The sequence below is a fragment of the Hyaena hyaena genome, unplaced genomic scaffold, assembly GCF_003009895.1.
Source record: "Hyaena hyaena isolate Hyena2069 unplaced genomic scaffold, ASM300989v1 scaffold_111, whole genome shotgun sequence".
Classification (NCBI taxonomy): Eukaryota; Metazoa; Chordata; class Mammalia; order Carnivora; family Hyaenidae; genus Hyaena; species Hyaena hyaena.
Window position 1 is genome coordinate 3,619,762 of NW_024080743.1, and position 22,485 is coordinate 3,642,246.

The 22,485-nt window shown below is 44.9% G+C and overlaps 1 protein-coding gene across 1 annotated transcript in view; it reads right to left on the bottom strand.

The window, feature by feature from the left end:
* ABCA4 (ATP binding cassette subfamily A member 4) overlaps positions 1-22,485 on the bottom strand; it is a 141,464-nt gene that overhangs the window by 61,499 nt on the left and 57,480 nt on the right. The window contains exons 14-23 of the mRNA XM_039236476.1: positions 20,933-21,155; positions 17,511-17,732; positions 15,417-15,621; positions 11,448-11,513; positions 8,726-8,815; positions 6,577-6,751; positions 3,928-4,059; positions 2,657-2,796; positions 1,831-1,968; positions 656-849 (exon numbers count right to left, since the gene is read on the bottom strand). Coding sequence (XP_039092407.1) covers positions 656-849; positions 1,831-1,968; positions 2,657-2,796; positions 3,928-4,059; positions 6,577-6,751; positions 8,726-8,815; positions 11,448-11,513; positions 15,417-15,621; positions 17,511-17,732; positions 20,933-21,155 — 1,585 coding nt within the window. The remainder of the gene's footprint in view (positions 1-655; positions 850-1,830; positions 1,969-2,656; positions 2,797-3,927; positions 4,060-6,576; positions 6,752-8,725; positions 8,816-11,447; positions 11,514-15,416; positions 15,622-17,510; positions 17,733-20,932; positions 21,156-22,485) is intronic.

Below are 22,485 nucleotides of genomic sequence, written 5' to 3' on the forward strand. Positions count from 1 at the left end.
CAAGGAGTCCAGAGCATATTCACGATGCTTTCATAATGCATTTGTCTTCACCACATCCCTGACAAGCAGAAGCAGAGATAACCAGTTTCATTTTCTGCATGCAAAGAAACCAACGGTGATGAGAAATTAAGGAATTTACCTGGGATGACAGTTTGTCCACCTTGCTACCCAGACCTGAACCTTGTCTCCTGACATGTGGAGGGGTCTCTGCTAATTGGTATTGTTTGGCTTCATCATTTTCAGGTTATAGTTCCCAAGAAAGCCTTTCCTTGGCTTTCATTTACCGGTGGATTTTGGGTTTAATTAGGGAACATAAATGTCAGAATGAAAAACAGGAAGCTTAAATACCCACTCTCCCTCAAATCGTGTAACCTTGTAGACAGGACTCTTCTACGTTGCAGCATACCATGCGCATAGGATTCTGGAGTACAATATAACCTCGGGTTGTTTAGAACTACTTGTTTCATTTGGGGTAAAGGATCTCTGTAGAAGTGTTCGGAATGTCCATTTATCAAAATCTGCAGATAGTCTTGGAAACAAAGAGGTTGGCTGTGACCGCTAGAGCCCGATTTGGGTAGAGATGTCTGGCATGGCAGCACCACACTGTGCATCTCTGCCCGCCCGAAACGGACTCTTTCCCTGGGCAGACGCGTACCTCACGGCCTGTTCTTTGGCTCTGGATGTTCTTCATCTTGCGCACCAAAGTTAAGTAGAAGCCTGTGCCAAAGCAGTTCTTCAGGAAGAGTGGGGTGCCTGAGCAATAGAGCCTTCCCTGGGAGAGGATGGCGATGCGGTCCCCGAGGAGGTCAGCCTCATCCATGTGATGAGTGGACATGATGATGGTTCTGCCTGCAAGGGTAGAGGTCAGGGGGATCACCAGGCGGGCCTGGGCAAGGCTGGATGGGAGAGGATGTAGAGTAACCTCCCTGTTACGTGGCATAAGAATGGGAAGTTGATAAATAAAAACAAGTGTTCTGTGGCAAAGTCCAGAATGCTGGAACAACGGTGACAACAGTTGACACTTTATAGCATCCTGCATGTTGTAAAGCACTGTCACATACAGTATCTCTTCATCTGGCATTGGACCTGATTCAATCAGTCACCACGTATGGGACATATATAATAGTTGGCATCTACTGAGTTCCATATGCATATTCTCTGGAGCATTAAGCATTGCACTTATAATCCTTGCAAAGAACACACACATGCTTTGAAGCCAATGGGAGAGGTCATTAAAAGAAAACAGTAACAAGGATTCCAGGATGGCAAATTGACCATGGGATTGAGCTATGCCATCATGTTCATGGGCACTGTGAGCTCCGTCTGCTGTCTTTCTGGAACTGTACCCTCTGGTTGGAAGGTGCTGGGATACAGGAAGGAAGGTCCCATTTTGAGACACTGCCCTGCTATCTTCAGTAGTCCTCTGGAGCACTGAACGCCTGCAGGCCACCCTCACACCTGGTCTCGAGCGATCATGTGACAGCTATGGAGTTCCCTGGGATGTCTGCATGTGACCTGGGTCTTCTTAGTCAAAGAGGAATTTTGCATGGAGCTGCATGCATTGTTCCAGACAGAAGAGCTATAGGTTGAGAGAACGTTTTAGAATATTTTGGGAGGTAGGCTGCTCCATCAGTGACTTCCTGTTTATACCTGTGTAAAAATTTCAGGAGGTTTCCACTGGAACTTAGATTTTCCTGAGTGACTGCTAAAGCCTCATCAGAGTGTCATTATGAGTGTTAACTAGACTCAGGTACAGAGCGCCAGGAATGAGAGTGGGGATCACAAACAGAGCTTCAGTGAAGACACAGGGCACCGAGCAGTGGCCGTTACCTGAGCGGTACTTCAGAAGCAGGTCCCAAATTGAGCGTCTCGAGTAGGGGTCTACCCCAGAGGTAGGCTCATCCAGAATAACCACCTTGGCACCTCCCACGAAGGCAATGGCAACAGACAGCTTCCTCTGCATGCCACCTAGAGGTAGGCACAAGGCAACAGGTTCATGAGGGCTGTGGGCAATGGGAAGAGATAGGCCCAGGGCTGTGGCATAAGCGGGGGGGCTACCTTAAGATCAGCTGCAGCTTGACGCTGCCTCCTTAGATGTTTATACGGTGTTCAAACCTAGTGAACCCAGTTCAAACCTGCATTTTTTAAATGCAGAAAAGGCAAGAAAATCATAAGTGGATAAGACCATTTGAAGGTTTGGGGCATCTGGGTGGCTCAGTTGGTTAAGCGTCCAACTTCAGCTCAGGTCATGATCTCATGGTTCATGAGTTCAAGCCCCACATCTGGCTTTGTGCTAACAGCTCAGAGCCTGGAGCCTGCTTTGGATTCTGAGTCTCCCTCTCTCTGTCCCTCCCCTGCTCTCTCTCAAAATAAATAAACATTAAATTAAAAAAAAAAAGACCATTTGAAGGTTGTTCTCACATTCTAGTTCAAACACATAAACATCAGAACCAATACAGCTCAGGGTGCTCTAAGATAGGGTTCCATGGGGTAAATGATCCAGAGGTGGCGTGCTCTTAGGTGCACAGAATAACTTTATAAAAGTGTTCCATCTCTTAGGAGGTCTGTTATAAGCCTCCCCCTCTGCCAGGGCCGCGTGTCCTGGAAGACAATGGATGTGCCATCTGTAGTCCCGTCTTTTTCCAATCCCGAGCACCTGATAGATCCTGAGCTTCTTCGTTCCTCTTGTGGTGGAGGCCTGTGTCCTCCAACATGGCTTCCATCTCCAGCTGGGCCTCCTCCCGGGACTTCCCTTTCAGCTGGGCATAGAACAGGATGTGCTCAGCCACTGTGAGGCTATGGGGACAGGGTAATGAGAAAGGCAATGGGCTCAGCAATTTCACCTCTAACGGTTTACCTTTTAGAAAGAATTAAGGATGAGCACAAAGTTTTAGCAATAAAGATGATCATTGCGGTGCTATTTATAACACAAAAAATGAAACAAAAGACTATGCTAAATAAAAAGAGAGGATGGCACATTTATACCACAGTATAGTATATAAACAAAAAATTATTTTACAGATGAAAAGATGTTCATGATATCCTGAGCGAAAAACAAACCCAACTGCATTAAAAAATGGCAGGTTACTAACTTGTATGCAGAGTTTTACTCTCCTTTATAATTAAGAAAAAATTATATATACTTGCATAGGGGAAGTTCTGCAAAATCATACACCAAGGCATTAACAGTATTTATTTCCGGGATGGTGAAATTACAGGTGACTTCCATTTTCTTCTTTTTAAAAAAATTTTCTAAATGTTTGTTTATTTTTGAGAGAGGCAGAGACAGAGTGCAAGCAGGGAGAGTGCAGAGAAGACAGGGAAACAGAATCTGAAACAGGCTCCAGCATCTGAGCTGTCAGGACAGAGCCCAACGTGGGGTTCAAACCACAAGCCGTGAGATCATGACCTGAGCCGAAGTCAGATGCTTAAATGACTGAGCTACCCAGGTGCCCCATTCTATTTGTTTCTTTCCTTCCTCTCTCTAATTACAATATAACTTTTAAAATGATAAATAAATGTCTGGTGGTGGGGGGAAGCAGGTTGAAAAGCCTCCTGAAAAGTCAGTTTTTAGTACCTGGCTTAAGAGAGAAAAAGGAACAATGGTCTTCTCTTCCAGTCCCTGGGAGGGAATATTTCAGGGCTGAACTAGGAACCCCAGGATGGACCACCCTATCAGAGAGCAGGGGAAAGTACTCTTCTGAGGGGGTCGGCCTCAGCTCCCAGTGCCAGAGGCATAGCCTCACTTTCTGAGGGATACCTCTTGTAGTAAGAAGGACAAAGGACCTTGAACATGGGGAAACCAAACAAGAACATTGCCTGCTGCCCCCAGAACAGGTATCCTTGAGTTCAGCTCTAGAAAACATGTGTGTTGGGGGGCAGAGGCGAGGAAGGCATGGGGATGATCTCAATTTCTGTTCTACTTACTGGTGGAACAGGATGTTGTGCTGTGGACACATGCCAAGACTCTGCCGGACTGCATCCAGGCTGGTTTCAATGTCCTTTCCCCCGATGAGCACAGTCCCTGATGTTGGTGGCAACAGACCTGTTAGGATGGACCTACCAAATACAGGAGTCAGTGGCAGAAAAGATGGCCTTTGGGAATGCTTTGGGATGGCGCTACCCCCCTTCCCCCAAAGTCAGTGATGACCTTCATACTGATTCCTGCACTGACTCTCAATTGAACCCAAACCATTATTAGCTGTGGGGACCAACAGTTTCCCATAAGGCTTTAGGACCAGCATGTGCCTCCAACCCTATTGTGGATGACCACATCAGTCTTCTTTGCTTTTACTTAATTCCTTGTGCCCCAGGAAGGCACTGACAGGTTCCCAGCATTCCCAGCTGCAGAACCTTCACTTATAGCTAAAGATCCCTCCCCAGCTCAGCCATCACCGCTCCTGGTGCCATGGAGGCTCAATTAAAGTGTGCAGTGCCTATCAATGCTGTGCCTGATATTATTATTACAAAACACAGGGCAGGGCATTAACGAGAGCCCAGGCATTCAATATGTATTTGCTGATTGAATGACTGAAGGCAGACAAGGGAAATAACCACCAACAATACTATTTTTGGATTCAAAACAGAAAGCCCAATATCAACATTAGCCCTTTTATTGGTAAAATGAGAAACAATGATGTCCACCTCATGAGTTTGTTATGAAGATTAAATGAGTTAATACTTGTAAACACTTAGAACTATGCCAGCATAAAGCAAAACTAAAAAGTATTATTACTATTTTTATTAAACTTTGTGTTTCAACCCCCAGGGGAAGTTGCATTTCAGCAGTTGATGAAGTAATGTGTTTGCCTTTGAGAAGTGTTGGGGTCCTGGAGGGCGCTCTGGGCTCTCTGCCCATATTCCTTAATAAGGAGAGAAATCAGGTGGATTTAGTGCTGCCCAGCCCAGCTCTGTCCCTGAGTTCAGATACAATCTCAGGTTGTGTGAACTTGTACCTAGAAGTTGAAATCTCTGTTCATCAACCACTAGGGGGAAACAGAGCCAAATATAATGGCATCAGCCCCACATTCCATTCACCCTGAACCGCCCTCAGAGAACATTCCAACATAGGGTGTACTCTGCTGTTCCTTCCTGGGGCTCTGTAAGAGGTCAAAGGACTTGGAGACTGTGTATCACGTGGTTTCCCTGCCCCGAGAGGCTGCCTCTGACGCTCCTTGGGAAACTTTAGCTAGCCATGGTCTCCTTCTCAGCAGATGGTGCTCTGGTCCCTTAGAAAAGCGAAGAAAACTTCTTGTCTTTTCTATGCAGAGCTTGCATCTTCCTCAACTTTACCTTCAATTGCCAGCCGGTTACCCCACAGTCCCCTCTAGAGACTACACCTTTTTTATTTTCTCCAGAACTACCACCAACCCTCACAGGTAGGAAAAGGAATCCTCTTTGTTTTGTTTTGTTGTTTTTGTTTGTTTGTTTTCTGTTTTGTTCTTTTTTTTCTATTTTTACTTTTATTTGCATTTATTTTATGCAAAATTTACTCCCGGGCCATAAGTTTCTGTTTCTTCAGTTTTTTCTGGGATATCTTTTTCTTCTGGGCAACTTTCTCTTCTGGTTTAGGAACAATCTGCTCTTTGTCAGTGAGGATCATCTCAGTGTGGCAGGGAGAGCTCACGTATGGGTTAATCTGACCATGAACCCTGTAAGTTCTACGCTGCATCTTGGGGCTTTGATCACCTGGATGTGCTCAATGGCCAGAGAACCTACACCTAAACCTTTAAGTTCAGCGTTACTCTCTGCATTTTTTAGGTATGTGCAGTAAACATTCCGCACTCTTTTTGGGCCACTGACACTGTGTCCAGCCTCCCAACTCCACCTTTGTAGCATCGGAATGGCACGCTCTGCTTCTGCAAAGTGGCAACCTTCAGATACTTGGTGGCTTTTCGGGTATGCACACCCTTGATGGCCTGTGTAGTTTCACCTTAGTGTTCTTAGAGTGAAGACCAAGATTTGAACCTCTTGATTTGCACGATTTTGTGGGGCTTTCTGGGTTAGGTGAATAGCAAGCCATTTTCAGAGACCACCTCAGGCCACTTACAGGAAAAGCTAAAGGAATCCTCTTTGAAAATAAGCGTACTCTCTACAGACTAAGGGTATGTGGTGGTGATGGTCATGACTCACTGTCACAGAGAGTGGGGATGCCGCAAAGGTTGGGGATGGGAGGACAGGCTCCCAGTGTCATAGATGAGACAACTGAAAAGATCTAGATCTTGCTCTCACTGAAGCACTGCATGTTGGAGACCCCAGAAAGTCACTCTGACTCTCTGGATGCCCACTTTCCTAGCACACAAAGGGGGCAGTAAACTTACTTTACCTCCCTCTCCCACTCCTTGTGAGGATCAAATAAAACAACGTATGTGAGTGAGCTTTAAATACTGTCGTGTGCTTTATACATACTTGGGACACAAATACATGGCATATTTTTGCACTAATACTCAATGGGAAAGACAACTCTTTCTCATTATCACTAATACTCAGTGGGAAAGAGTAGCTAATGGGACAGAAGGAGAACCAAAAAATGACAGGACAGAATGGCAATCTAAGCTCTTTGACCATAAAACTTACAAGGTGGTGGTTTTCCCTGCTCCATTGTGACCAAGGAACGCAGTGATCTGGTTCTCGTAGAAGGTAATGTTAAGACGGTCCACGGCTGGCCTGCCGTAGGGCTCAAAAATCTTTACCAGATTTTTCACACACACCCCAGGAACCAAGCCTGGAAGCTCTCGTTCAAAGAAGGAGTCTTGGAGGAAAAAAATGAACATGACATAAGTTTAATGCCTTAATGTATTCACTCCCCAAGGTTCTTTCTCCAGACCACTGTCTTTTCTCCCCATGGCTTTAGTTGTAACCTTTTTAAGGATGACTAGAGAATAACAATGGCAATCATAGTACCTAACATTTATTGAGCAGTTACTGCATACCAGGCATTGTTTCAAATATTCTATATGGATTACCTCATTTTACCCTTATAACAGCTCTGTGGGGATAGATGTTATTATGCCCATTTTTATAGACAGGGAAACCTACGACACAGAGACATCAAATATCCAATCAAGGTCACACAGGTCATGAATAGCAGGGCTGACACTTGAACCCAGGGTTCCCTCACTGTCTATATGCAGAGTTAGTCCTAAGCTCAAACTTCAGCCCAGGCTGTCATTTCCAAGTCTGTAGAGACATCTCCTCATGAGTTTCTGGTAGCAGCTCAGGCTCCTTATCTTCCTCCCAAAATGTAACTTTCCTTCAGACTCTGCCGTGTCCAGTCCCGTAACGCCCCTCTCCTAGATACCCTGGCGCAAGCCTGTGTAGTAACTTTGCCCAACAGCAGCTTTCTTGCCCTCATACTTCATAGTTTCTCAGTTACTGGGTACAGTCTACTTTTTTTTAATGTTTATTTATTTTTAACAGAGAAAGAGTGTGAGCAAGGGAGGGGCAGAGAGAGGGGGAGACACAGAATCTGAAGCAGGCTCCAGGCTCTGAGCTGTCAGCACAGAGTCCAGCACAGAGCTTGAACTCAGGAACTGTAGGACCATGACCTGAGCCAAAGTCAGATGCTTAACTGACTGAGCCAACCAGGCGCCCCAGGATATAGTCCACTCCTCCTCATCACTGCCCCTCAAACTCTGCCCCTCCACTCATCTACCCCAGTGCCCTTCCGGTGCAGACCCTCGATACTGTGGTGTCCACTTCTCCCAACCTCCAGCCATTCTCTGCTTTAGTTCACCCTATACAGCACCACCTACTTTGTTAACAATTGTAGTTCTGAGCACTGACTCCCCTGCAGAACAACATCCCAATGCTTCTACTATGTGTGCCTCCTTGTGTCTACTAAAAATAAGATAGGACCAGGCCCCAGCCCCCTGATTTTGGCCCTGGAATTCAACTCTGGGAAGAGGGCCTTCCCAGAGGCACTACTGACTGCAGACCAGCTCTCTGATGAGCCATGCGTCATTGTCCTCAACTTTGTGAAATAGCACACGGGGTGGGCCAGTGGGCTGAAGGCCAGACCTTTTCACACAGTGGCAGGCAAAGTCCAGAGGCTATGTTGCTTCTCTGAACCCAAGGTGAGGACAGCAAGAGCATTTTAGCATTCACAGAGAAGTGTATACGCTTAGGGAATGGAGAGCACGGGGAGAAGTACATAACTGGTTTAAGAGAGAAGGTAAAGAAGGCAAAGCCAGGGAATAGTTGCAAACCTAATTCATCAGCTCAGGAATTATTAGGTAACTGCCACGGTCAGGAAAGGCTTTTGATGGTCTGAATGAATGGACTCCTAGATTTGTAAACCACAAATGAAGTGTAGTCAGCTCCACTAGACTCCTTCCTCCTGTGCACAGAAGCATTTATTTTTGTCTTTCCTTATAGCTCATATCCGCTTTAAGTCCCAGTGACCCAAGTTATTGTTCTTGCTAAATCCTCGGAAGTCAGCACATTTGTGCAACTCACTTGGGATTTGCCTAACAAGGGCACAAACACAGCACATACTTGGGATTTGCTTTCTCCAGGAAATATGCGTTAATGTCTGGCTGGACCATTCATCCCACACACGTGCAGCTTGACCCTTGAGAAGCTATCAGGTTTTAACCCTTGTCACCACAGAGTGAGTTTCCTGGGTTCTAGTTCAGCCCAGTCATAAAGGGTTTTCCTCTGGCCTTTTTCAGTAGTCTGAGCCTTTCCCTTTCCTATGTTCTCTGTCCTTTATTGAGGTTTTTACCATGTGTCCCTTCTGGGTGTTCCGGATCTTCCATTTCCTCTGTTATAGGTTCTGTCTTTTCCAGGGCCCTTTCTTCTCTGGTTGAACAGCCTGCACCAACCAGAAGCCACTGTTATTCCTGGTGAGAGCTAACAATCAGTAAAGGCAGGAAAAGGAGGGGAGAAGGAAGGGGCTGCAGAGTTTCCTACCAGAGCTGGAAAACAGTTCCCTCAGAAGGCCAAGTCAGCATTCCCAGGGACCTGTGGGCCTGTAAAGTTCTCAAAATGGCTGGGAGGCCCGGCTGGCTGGACTGTCAATCTTTGCCAAGCCCAGAGGGTGTTTTGTAACAGGTGTTGTACCTCATCCTCTTAACATGCCAGCAGGGACCCACAATGTCAGCAATTGTAATTCCAAAAAAATTCACAAAACCAGGACTGAGTTTGCAATGGGTTAATTTTCTTTACCTTACAAACAGTACTTCTTGCTCCAATCAAAAAGATGTCAAAGTCATGGTGAACCTTAGAGGAGCCCATTCAAAGTGATATAACGAATAGCCAGCTTAAATTACAGATTGAGAAATAATTTACTTAGGCATTTTTATGGGCATTCAAGTCTTTTGGGACTAACACCAGAGTTGGGCCTGGTTGAGAGATAGGCTTATACAAATTGTTGGGGCACCCGGGTGGCTCAGTTGGTTAGTCCAACTTTGGTTCAGGTCATGATGTTGAGTTCATGGGTTTGAGTCCCAAATCAGATTCTGTGCTGGAAGCTCAGAGGCTGGATCATGATTCAGATTCTGTGTCTCCCTCTCTCTGCCCCTCCCCTGCTTGCACCCTGTCTCTGTCTCTCAAAAATGAATAAACATTTTTAAAAAACAACAAATTGTGAAGTATGGTGTAAACACACACAGAGGGGTTTTTGTTTGTTTCTTTTTTTTTTTTTTTTTTTTTGGTAAACGTGGCATTTGGTTAAAAGGACAGCAGGACATCCTGGAAGGGGAAGAGAAGCAAGCAGAAGAGCGAGCCGGCCAGAGAGGAAAGCAGTGGCAGGAGGAAGCCACTGCCGCCAAGCATCTAAAGGCTCTGGTTTCAGGAGCACAGATGTGGGCAGGGGGAGTTTTTTTTAATGCAGCAGCCAACCGGGGCCTCTGTGGGTCCTGGTGACCCTCTGTAGACCTGCAGCCAGTGGGTGGAGCAGCAGTGATGGGGCTGCTGGTCGGGACCTGCCACTGCTGGCGCTTCTACTTCTGCTTCCTGGAAGATTTTCAGATCGACTGCCCACAATTCCTTTGATCACTTTACTAGCTATTCTACTACACTAACATGAAGCAAAATAGCAGGGGGGGATCTTCTACATAGTTTAGTCACCCGGTGAGTGCCCTGCCAGGAAATGTGTGTCCCAGTTCCAGATTTTGTCCCAAGTGACCAGCAGGAACTTGGGCAAGACACTGGTCCTCTTGGGCTCCATTTCTTTGTCTGTGAGAAGAGGGGATTAGGTGGGAAAACTCAGCTCTTTTCTGATTTTGGAGACATTTAGGAATCTACTTCAGTCTAGCCTGTGAAGCAGGTGAAAAATATTTGGCTGCTATAATACATGTGATTCATTTTTGAAGGAGCACATTTGTCTTAAGATTTCTTTCTGAGAGAGATTATCTGCTGAAATTGTAGAGGGGAAAAATGCTCACAAGTCTTGATATTCACTGAAATTAAAAGCATTCCAGGAATATGTTCCTATGTTGAAAAACCCCATTTACAATGGATTATAACTTTATTATGGTTGGAAGTTTAAAAGTTATAGACAAACCAACAGAAAAAGACTGAGCTGTTGAACTGCTATTTGTTTGAACTATCCAAAGAAAACAAAACAAAACAAGCCACCCAAGCCTTCTAAAAGCCCTAGGCTAATCCCCTATAGAAAACAAACATCTTAGTGCCTAAATAATAAATCCTGGCCTACACCCAATAATTCAAAGTAAAGTGCAGGTAGGTGAGCAACAGATTGGAAAGTTAATTCTTTTGCTTCCAGAAACTACTAGCTCCAAGGAAGTCCCCAGCAATCACATCAGGAATTTCTTGCCATCTCATACCTCACAAAAGAGTCTATGGAACTTCTAGAACTCCCCTGGGCCTCCTGTCCTGTTTAGTAGGAAAGGTAAGTTTTAGCTAAGATGCATTCTAGGCAAATACTCCTTAGTCCTCTTCCTCAACCACAAGTAAGATGAATATTAGAGAAGTCTGGGAATGTCTTGAAGATCATAGCTCCACCCCAGCCTCCGGATGGGCCTTTACCTTGGGAGAATGCATTAATTTATATTTTGGAAAGGAATAAAAAAGCAGGAGGGGAGGCAAAAGATAACCAGTACAAAGGTTCCTTCATGATTCTGTGGATCTCTTTGCTTTAAATTAAGGAACCGCAAAAGTCATTTGTACCCTACAGCAGTTTGGCCTTTTTTTTTTTTTATTAGACAATTTAATCCACTGGGCACAAACTGTACAGGGCACAAGGGTTTGGCAATGCTCAGCCATTCACCCTGGCCCAGCAGCTCCCAGGAGGTAGGCTCCCAGAGGCTATGATGCTGCATCACAGTGGCAGAGCCCTCAGGATATAGCTGAACTAATCCCAAATCACACACTTGACGTAAGGAGCCACCTCCATAGCCTATGTGTCTACATGATGTCACCAAAGGAGCTAGTTTCAAACTTTAAGGTGATTTTTTTAAATTAAAAAAATGTAAATAACTCACCTTCACCGCCAAGCCAATAGGACTCTTGTAGAAGGAAGTACCAAGGAAGTGGCGTTCCATAGTTCCCTAAAAAGGACAGGTAAATAATTTGAAATGACAGGGAAAAAGCATAAGTAGTTCCGCCTTACCACAGTTCCATAAAATCTGGAATTTTTATCTGAATCTTAAATTAGAAGTATAGATATTTATAGTTCATAAGCATTACACAGCTACCCATAGGCTCCCACAAAACTACTCCCTCCAACATGTTTTAATTCTAAAGGTCACTTTCTTGGGTGGACCCAGCAACACTAAGACTGATGATCTTGGTTGACATTAGTTTTCCAAGAAAACATTTTATTAAAGACTTTAATCATGTCCTTTCTCAACAATCACCAGATAATAGTAATTATGATAGTCACTAACATTTATTGGATGCTCTTTCCATGTCAGGCATTATTGTAAGCATTTTTCATGCATTAAATAATTTTTTAAGTTTACTTATTTATTTTGAGAGAGAGAGTGCAAGGGTGGGGACAGAGAGAGAGAGGGAGAGAGAGAATCCTAAGCAAGTTCTGCACTGTCAATGCAAAGCCTGACGTGGAGCTCAAACTCACAAATCCTGGGGTCATGACCTGAACCAAAATCAGGTTAAATGACTGAGCCACCCAGGTGCCCCTCTTAATTAAGTAATTTAATCCTGAAAACAACCCTAGAAGATAGCCAGTGGTATTACTGTGAATAAAGAAACTGAGGCACACTGAGTTTGAATCTTCTGCCCAAGGTCACAGATAATTAAACAGAGGTATAGGAATTCCAATATGGGTTCTAATACCACTGATCTAAACCATTCCATTCTATTGGATTCATCTGGGTTTCAAGGAAAAGACTCCCAAATTCTCCACTTAGCAGGCTTTGCTCCCTTTAAAATGTTAATTTTGTGAGAACACTATCTTTGCTTATTTAATATTCCCATGTTCCATGGCCACTAGAACGTCAGCCCTTCAAGCACAGGTTTGGGTTTGTCTTTTCCATCCCTCTTTTCCCAAATGCTAGTGCTGAGCCAAACATATAGGTGCTGCTCGGTAAATAGTTGTTGGGCAAATTAAAGCTTCAGCTAGGCTAAAATAAAGCCCTTGGATTATGGACAAATTTCATTTTCACTCCAACTAATTCTCACTTATTATACCTCCTAGTGGCCTAATGAGATAGAAAAGCTGAGGCAAAGCAAGGTCAAGTATATGGCTCAAAGTCACCATTATGGGTTGAATTGGGGCCCCCTCACTCCCCAAAAAGATATGTTGAGGTCCATGGTAGAATACAAAATAATACTTGGTCTTGTCCCCAGTTCCCAGCACAGAGCTTGTAAACCCCCTAGAATTTCCTGAGTCACAGGAATGTCTTTTGTTGCTCATAACAAGCCCCTTTCTCAACCATATATATGTTTGTGTTAATGAGGTAACTCAAGGTAGAGGCCGTAGATAGCTTCAAGATGAGGGCTGGTCACCAGAAAGACCAGTCCTGGGAAAAGACAGAAACTTTCAGCCCTGCCCTTCATCTTGAGGGAGAACAGGGCTGGAGACAGAGTTATAGAAACTCTTGAAGGAGATTCAGGGAGCTTCCAAGTTGGCGAGCACATCAACGTGCTGGGCAGGTAGTGCACGTGGAGAGGGTATGGAGGCTCCAGCCACCATCCCTCCCATACCTCCCCTTATGCACCTCTCCTGTTTGGCTGTTCCTGAGTTGCATTCTTTATTATAATGCTGTAATTGTAAATAGACAACTTTCCTGAATTCTGTGAGTCGTTCTAGTGAATAATTGAACCTAGGGGGTTGTTATGAGGACACCTGAATTTGTAGTTGGTTGGACAAAAGTCTGGGTAGCCCGAGTGCTATATTTGCTGCTGGCATCTGAAGTGGGAACAATCTTGTAGGATTGAATCTGTTTGTGGAATCTGTGCTAATTCTGGGTAGTTACTGTCAGAATTGAATTATATTGTTGGACACCGGTTGGCATTAGAGAAATAGCTGGTATGGGGGAAAAATGACGTATTTGGTATCAGAAAAAAAGACCCCAGAATCCTAACCTCTGGCCCTGTTTGGAAATAGTTACTGCTAATGTGCTTAGTTGAGATTAAGTCACACTGAACTAGATGGAACCCTAATCCGATATGACTGGTATCCTTATAAGAAGATGGCCATGTGTTGGGGTGCCTGGGTAGCTCAGTCGGTCAGGCCTCTGACTTTGGCTCAGGTCATGATCTCGCAGCTTGTGGGTTCAAGTCCTGCATCAGACTCTGTGCTGACAGCTCAGAGTCTGGAGCCCGCTTTGCATTCTGCGTCTCCCTCTCTCTCTCTGCCCCTCCCCTGCTCACACTCTGTCTCTCTCTCTCTCTCAACAATAAGTAAACAATAAAAAAATAAAAAAAAAAAAAAAGAAGATGGCCATGTAAAGACAGACACACAGAAGGAGAATGCCATGTGAAGACAGAGACTGTTGTAAAACCACCAGAAGCGGGGAGAGGCAGGGGAGGACGCTCCTTCCCCTGCAGATTTCAGAGAGCATGGCCCTGCCAACACCTTCATTTTCTACTTCTAGCCTCCAGAACTGTGAGACTGAAAACAACAACAATAACAACAACAACTGTTTTAAGCTACCCAGTTTGTGACACTTTGTTATGGCAGCCCTAGGAAGCTAAGATAGGTCACACAGCTAGGATCCAAACTCAGGCCTTCTGGCTCAGCCTAGCAATCCTTCCCCTATTCCAGGGTCGCTGCCTATGTATTTTGCCAACAATGGCTGCCCCAAGATGATGTGAGTTCATGTCTCCCCAGGGACTGGGCCCAGCCTCACTCACCCTGCCTGCTCTCAGCCACAGCACTGAAAGCCTGGCCATGGCTGCCACAGCATTGGTGGCAGCTGGCTGCCTTGGAACCCACTCAAACGGAGGTAGGACTTCTCTAGCTACCTGGAAATACTAATCTGAAGGAAACTGATTTCCACACAGCAAATACAAAACTGCACAAACACCCAATTTTGATTCAGGAATTGCTTTTCCATGCTGCAGATTAATCAGATATTTATTCAATACCCACCAAAAGTCAGGCACTAGTTGCGGCACTGAGCCTGTAACACTGAACAAAACAGACTGTGGGCTCGCTCTCATCGGCCCACATTCTACTAAGGGCAGAGAGTCTATAAACAAACACATAAAGATACATCATGTCAGATACTGATGTCTCAAAAATAAAGCAGGATATTCAGGAGAACTGAAGGAATGTTATTTATACAGGGATAGATATTTAGATATTTTCAATCTGGAAAGATGCCAGTGATGAAATGACATCTGAACATAGGACTGAACAAAAGTGAGGAAGCAAGCCTGCAGATATGTGGGGATAGTGATGTAGAAACACGGTCCAGGCAGTGAGAACAGCAGGTACAATGGTCCTGAGGAGGAAATGTGCTTAGTGTATTGAAGAACAGTCAGTGAGGAGGCAGATGTGGCTGGAGCAGAGAACATGAGGGAAAAGGGAAGGACATGAAATGGGGCAAAAAGCTGGAAGCTGATAATGAAGTATCTTATAGGCCGGGGCTGGGACACTGGATTTTACTTTGGACAAGAGGAAAAGCCACTGGAGGGATCTGAACAGAAGGCTGACACTATCTGACTCAGATTCTGAAAGGATCTCTGAATACAGCATGGAAAACAGACTGGTAGGTGATGACTACGGAAGGAGGCTTGGACTGGGAAGAGAGTGGTAGAGACGGTGACAAGAGACCAGATTCTGGATCTTTTTCTAAAGTAGGGCCACCAGCATTCACTGATAGATTTCTGACCTAAGTTTAAGTTTCAAATGGTGGCTATGAAAGCCCAAATTGAAAGAACTTAGAAAAGATGAGATTTAAACCAGATGAAAGGGCAGGGAAGGGCTGGGAATCTGAAGAACCCAGTATCAGTACCTTTACCCTATAGACGTTGACACTTACCTGGAAACACCTGGTCAAGGTACCAGGCAAGCAGGCCATACAGAGCAGCATCAAGGAGCATCATCTTCATAGACATCAGGAAGCTGAATTCATCCCCTTCCATGGGGCTCTTCCCAATATTGCTCCACTGCAGCCCCAGGCCTTGCTCCTCAAAGCGAGCCAGGTACTCAGTGCCAAACCCAAACGCCACAGGAGACAGCAGGCTCTGCAGTGAGGCAGAGGGCACATGAGATGAGCAGACGTCTTTTATTCAACCCAACAGTACCCAGATGCCCTCAGGCTAGGGAGGAGGGCCAAAAGAGTGTCCAGGTTGTGTCCAGGTGTAAGGATACCCCAGGGAGGGGTGAAGTAGTCTTCCCACAGGAAGAAAATTCTGGAAATGCCTCTCAGGCCTCAGGGATCCCTGCCCAATACTCACCAGGCCATCTCTCCCCTGTTCAATGGAATACAACTGTGTCATGGGAAAGATAAACACCACAAAGCACAAAACACCAAAGGACCAGAGGTCCTCATGTTTACCTGCTTACCTTTTCTGCCTTCTTTCTACCTCTTTATTAAGATCACATAGTTCTGGACAAAACAAAGAGGTTAACTTGGGCTGCTCTCCGTGAATCCCCTTAGTAGGGTCCACAAAGTTATCAGTGTCCTACGGCAATCTGGTGGCCAGGCAAAGGATGGTCCCATGACCACCTGAGGTCTGTCAATGAGGCCAGAAAAGCCTCAGATTACACTGATGTCACCTTTTCTCATCTCCAGACTTGGGACAATCACTTTCTTAGGTTCTCCATAGAGAGAACAAGTCAGTTCAATAAGCTGGTGTGCAAAAGGAAGTTGAAGAGGAAGGTCCACAGCCAAGTCCCCACAGGTGGTCCCTGGCATGGCAAAAAGCACACAAGCACATAGAGGGATGGGCTATTCGCATTTCCTCTGCTCAGAGGCCTCTCTGTAGTTTGTAGGGCCCAGAGTGGGGTTCAGACTGTCTCTGTATGGAAGGAAGAGATTCTCCAGCTTTATGTTCACAAAACCCGTTGTAAAAATATCAGCTCAGCCCTGGTCCACACAGCTGCCAGAACTATAGCTTCTTGGAGAATCCACACACCCATGAAGCCAGTTGTGGCCTCAGAGTACCGATGTCTACCCAGTGTATCAAGATAGCCCAGCTCTGCCCACAGGCTGAGTCAGAAGGACTTCTTACTACTAGCCCATTACGATTTTAGAAAATGGGATGCTATAAATAGCAGCAATTAATTTCTTGTTTAACAAGAGAAATAAAAGTTAGATGTCTTGGCAGCTCTACAGCCAAATAAGTCTGAGTATTAAGACAACTTCTTAGATCTTGCCCCAGTAAGAAGCAGGTGGTAGTCCTTTCTTGACTCCAATGCATAGAGAACTATGGAGGGAAGTTCTCCAAGACAAAGAAAACTGTGCACCCTAGAGAGCATGCAAGCTGTTTGAGCCTCGTTAATGAGAGGGTGGAAATGGCCCATTTGAAAATTATTAGAGAAAAAGACAGTACTGTTAGTTTGGGAGTTGTGAACTGAGAAATCTATCTTTCAAGGAATCAAAAGTCAACTTCTAGAATCCTCTACTGGCAAGAAGGCTTGGCTCTTAACTGGCTCAGTTCCGTACTCCTTTCCACACAGTGGGAGAACATGATGAAGACCCTGGTAAGCTACCTGGTTCAGGTTTTTACAAAGAAAAACAGGAGTTTTAATAATGGAAACATCTTTATGGGCATAACAGTTAGGGGGTAGCTCCCTCCCTTCTGGATCTTTTCACATACTTTTAAAAGAAAATGGAGTGAAATGGGCCCCGTTCTTCTCCTCTTGTGTACACATAAAGGGACCAATGAGTAGAACTGGTTTTTGATTGCTTCGCAGGGCAGACTCATCAGGCAGGTTTGGTAAAGAGAGACTATTGGATAGCTCAGGGTGAAGACTGCCCCAACTTTTGCCCCTGAGCCTTTAAATCTTACTTCCCTTTGAGCCGAAGGGCAAAGTGGATCCCCTCAAAGGGCAGGCCAGTCTTCTAAGAAAACTACAGCCCCTCAGAGAAAACGTATCCTATGTTAGGAGTAAGCACAAGGTCCCTCACCACAGCCATCTTCAGGTCAGCCGTCATGCGGTCCTGCCAGGCGAAGCAGAGGATGTGTGGCAGGTAGAGGGTGAAGTAGACGACCCCGCTACAGGCTGCGGCCAGGCTGGCCCTGGAGAAGAAGGTGCTGAGCAGGAAGCACTGCATGATCGTAGCGGTGGAGAAGGCCAGCAGGAACAGAAAGAGGATGAATGGATTGCTGTAATGGAGGATCCTTCCATGCTGAAACCAAAGAGGCCATCTGAGTCAGTAATTTCCACCCATGTCCAGGGCACCGTCCCTCTCAGGGGGCAACCTCTGTGCAGTGATTCTGGGCCTTCAGAAGCCCTCTGTTCCAGAGTGGTCTCTCCACCGTCTTTCACTGGTGCCTAAATTTCCACATTTGAGACTCAGTCTGTTGAATCCCTTTAATTCTATGAGTGCTATTCTCCCTAGGAGGATAACACATTAGGCTGCCTAGCAGTATGAATAATCATTACGTATTAAGTAAGCAAATCTTTGACGGGAACGGAGAAATAAGAGTAGAGCAGGGGAGGAAGATCTGAGAACATCAACAGCCCCAAGATACACTGAGTAGAGGAGGGACAAGAAAGGGAGGTAAGGAGAGCCCCCAATAAGCTGTAATGTTTTGCATGGGGCCTAACCTGCTGACTTAATCATGTGCATTCTGAGATTCACCACTCACACTGGTGAAAATATCACTAATTAATCCACATCACTTGAAAGTGGGTTAATTGGCCCCCTCCATCAAGATCATCCAAATATATTCCATACAACCGGTGGGCAAACACTCAGTATCTTTAATATTAACTAATGAGCCCAATCACTGGCTATGTAGACATTAGAACCAAATTAGCAATTTTCACTAAGTGAGTTGCTGGCCAACCACATTCTAGGATAAATAGAGATGTTCACATTTATTAGGCCTTCTTAGTTCCCCTTTACTATAGACTTCCTATGAGGAATTTTACCCTTTGCACACAACTCCAAATACATATAGATTGTCTTGTTCCTTTCTCGGGAACATAAAGGTACAAATAGGTTCATCTCTTGAATGGGTTCTGATCAATTGGTAGTGGTGCCCTGAACCACTGGATTCCCAATAGAAAAGAGAGACAATGACTAATATATGAATGCGTGAAAACTCAGTGGAACAAATGCACCACTGAGCTGCTGCTACCATTTCTCCCTCATTCACACTCTTGTGCCTGCTGGGTACAAAGGAAAAGATTTAAAAAGAGAATAAAACAAATGGCAAAGGAGGGTGGAAGAGGGCAATGCTTAACTAGAATCAAACTGAAGAACTCTAAATGAAAGTGAAAATTAGGACTCGGCGCTCCTGATTTTGTGTGTCAAAGAGCTCTCCACATCACCCTGGAAAGCGCAGTCATTTTCCTTAATCACACAACCCGGGAAAAGGAAGTCCATGGCCGAACAGGTGGCTATGGCTGGGAGAACATTAAGATGGTTGTTGGCATTTCAGCAGAATAAAATCAGTTTCTTATCCCAACTCAAAGCAAAGTCCTAGAAACTTCCAGGCCTGTGTAGTCTCTGACAAGGCAGAGGGGACAGTCACTTGGCTGACCCAATAGACTTACAGGTCTTGGCTTCCTCTAATGACCACTGCTCTTTTTTGTTCCTAATAGCCTGCATAACAGTGGAACCCGCCCCATTGTCCAGCTTCCAGCTTCTTTCCTGCAGAGTGGAGGTGGGAAGGAAGAGCAAGGCAAAGATGGGAGCGTCATCCTATTCTGGTGTGGAAAGCTCTGTTTCCGTCGTCACTGGAACAATGTTCTGGTTCCCACAAAGAGAAACCCGTTTGTGCAAGAAACTCTTGGTGAACATTCTTTACCTCACGTCCTAAAAGCTTTGAAGTCTTAATGCCCATTCTTAGGAAATCAGATCTCAACGTTACTTCTCAGACGTTGCAAGAGCATACATGTTTATCCATCTTGCATAAGTCAGATGCTTATGCATTTTAACTCCTTTAATTCTGAGAACACAAAATATCTTGGAAATGGGAAATGGAGCAGACTGAAGGATGGGAAGGAACAAAGGACCACTAGAGGAAGACAAGGAGCTCAGCTCCTCTCCTCATCTTTGTGGAGCTCAGAGACTCTGCAAATTTAAAGTCACCAATTTAAAGGTAGGTTGCCTGAGGAGAATAACCTCTACATCAGCATTAATTTTGACAGGGCTAGAGCACTGAGTTTGACTAAGGCCATAGAGTGCACTGAATCTCAGTGCAACACTGAAAACAAAACCCTTCAGAATCAGTACATTTTGTGTGTCATTTGTGTGTCAAAGAGCTCTCCACATCACCCTGGAAAGTACATTTTACTGAATGTACTTCAGAATCAGAATCAGTACATTTTACTGAAAAGAGAAGGGGTAGGATTTGGTTTAACTGAATATCTGCTGGATGAACAGGATATATGGTGGAACATTCTTGGATGAGGTTGACACCAGTATGATCCAGCATGGGATGGGACACAGCCAGAGTCTCTGGTTCAGCATACATGTTGCCTACTACAGAGGGGCACTTAATATGACAATGCTAGAGAGGCAAAACAAGCTTGATAACACCAAGCTTGAAGTTTATACCAAATACCATCAAACAAATATTTTAAAAACTGCCAAAATTTATGAAGTTATCATCTAACAAGTACAGAAGATCACCTACTATGGAGGAACTGAAAATGAAGGATAAGAATATATTATGAAATACTATTTTATTTCCAAGTCTGGCCTGTGAGGGAGCTGAAAGCTTGCAGAAGATGGACCTATGTGTGCTGTCTGCATCTATAAATACTCCTACCATGGAGAAAGGACACACTCTGAATTCTATCCTTTGAGACAGAGAGGACTTGGAGACTGTTCAAGCAGAATGTCCTTTGGTCAAGCCACGAATGGTATCACCATGATGGTAATTCATAGACAGTCCAGGTCTCCTCTCCTAATACACTGAAAACACTCTTCACATTACAACCCCAGCTGCTGGTTAGGACAGTAATCCCAGGAAAACATTCTTTGTACTCATTTCTTCTGTGTCTGGAAGGGAGAACCCTTTGCACATACAATTACTCTGTGCTGGGCTCTCCTAACAGCAGCTTCTCCAGATAGTTCATGGAATGGTGTTAGATAATCTATGTAGACTGTAGCACCCTGGGAAGAACGTGGGAGCAGGGAACATACTATGATACAGAGGTTCCTTGAGGGGACATTTGTCTGAGTATTTTCCACCTTGGCTGAAATGACCAGGCAGTTGCATGAGGCCACTTTGGCTGAAATTAACAGGCAGCTACGAATCAGGCTATCCCTGATGGCCAGATGACTAATGTAGGCATGAGTTCATTAACAGGAGGAAAGGTGGGAAGTAGAAAACTATTCAAGATTTTCTGGGCCTTCTCCATTTGGCTTACCATGATGAATGTGGTCAGAAGGAAGATGCTCATTGACATGATAGAGAAGCTGTCCAGGAACCAGGTACACCAAATCACTGCATTGGAGACACCCTGATTTTTCAAGGTCTCCTTCAGTCGCAACTCCTTCTCCAAGACGATGCTCTTTACAGTCATGGAGACAGAGTAGATCCAGGCCAGCACCATGAAGATAGGGAAACAGCGGTTCAGGATGATCATAAAACTAAAGCAAGAGGAGAGAAGCAGAAAAGTAGAAAGCCCTGTACCTGGTAGAGGTGGAGTAAATGTTTGTTGAATGAATGTGTTGAGAACAAAGCCCAGATGTAGGGATGGGCAGAAAATACCTACTGGGCATTTAATGGCCTTGAAACTTTTATTGGATTGCACTTTGCCCCAAAGGATTATTTTTTCTTTAGAGCAAGATGATAGCTTTTTGGTTAGCCCAGATGAATGCTCTACAAGTAATATGTGTAAATAAAATTGTACTATGTATGTTACACTTTGTAAATTCTTGTGGGAAAAAAACTACAAACCCCATGATGCAGTTGTGACTGGAATAGATACATGCTAACTGACACTGAAGTCCAAGAAGGTGAACCACAAACAAAGGGACTTGGTGTTGGAGACGAGATCAATAATTGGGTGCCCCAAGGGGGTCAGGCAGCTTAGCAGAGGTGGACCAAACCCCAGAGCACCAAACCCCAGTTAAGCAAGAAGACGCACAAAATGATCAGTGTGACACTTTCAGAAGGCAACTGACCCATCAATAAATCAATCAGTAACCCAATAGCCACTAAACCCACCAGCCATGTACCAGTGAAGTAATTCCATGGACATTCATTCTAGCAAGCAAGATGGATTTCATATTCTGGAATTATTTTATTGTGAACTTCACACATATTTTTCTTGCACTTGATGTGCTAGGAAAGCCCTTAAGATTATTATCTATTGAAAATTGTTGGTTGTCAAAGGAAGGAGGGCCCAATTCCAATATGGGAGGATTCTTTCTCAAGATGGCCCTAAGGAAAGAACCAGAAATTCATAACACCTGCACTTTGGGGACCTGCCACCAGAGGGCTCTCCCACTCTAAATGGCCAGAATCCCTACTGCCTCACTGTGTACCCCACTACCCTGCCAGCCACTCCTATTCTGATCCTAAAAGTGGAACCTGGCTTTTGCCCTTGGCTCCACATCCCATCTCCGTCTATTATCCAAACCCAAAGTGACTGCAGAACAGACATCATTATCTCTTCAGTCTTCTGTTGAGCTGAGGAAAGAGAACCAATTGGATTAGGGTGCTGAGAGAGCATTTCCTGTGCCCACACTGGGCTTTATCTTACTGTCTTGTCAGGTGGCAATTTGACTTCTTCTTTTTTCAGGCTGTGCGTGTTTGTCTCCTCTCTGAATCCCACAGACACAATGTGCACTATGGTGAACTTCCTAGTTGGGTTTTTTTTTTCCCTAGGAGTTAAATCCTAAGCCAATTGTAGGTCTCTGCTGCTGTCCTGGGAGCCTTTCTGCCCCCATCCACCATGGTAAATGAGGCCTCCTA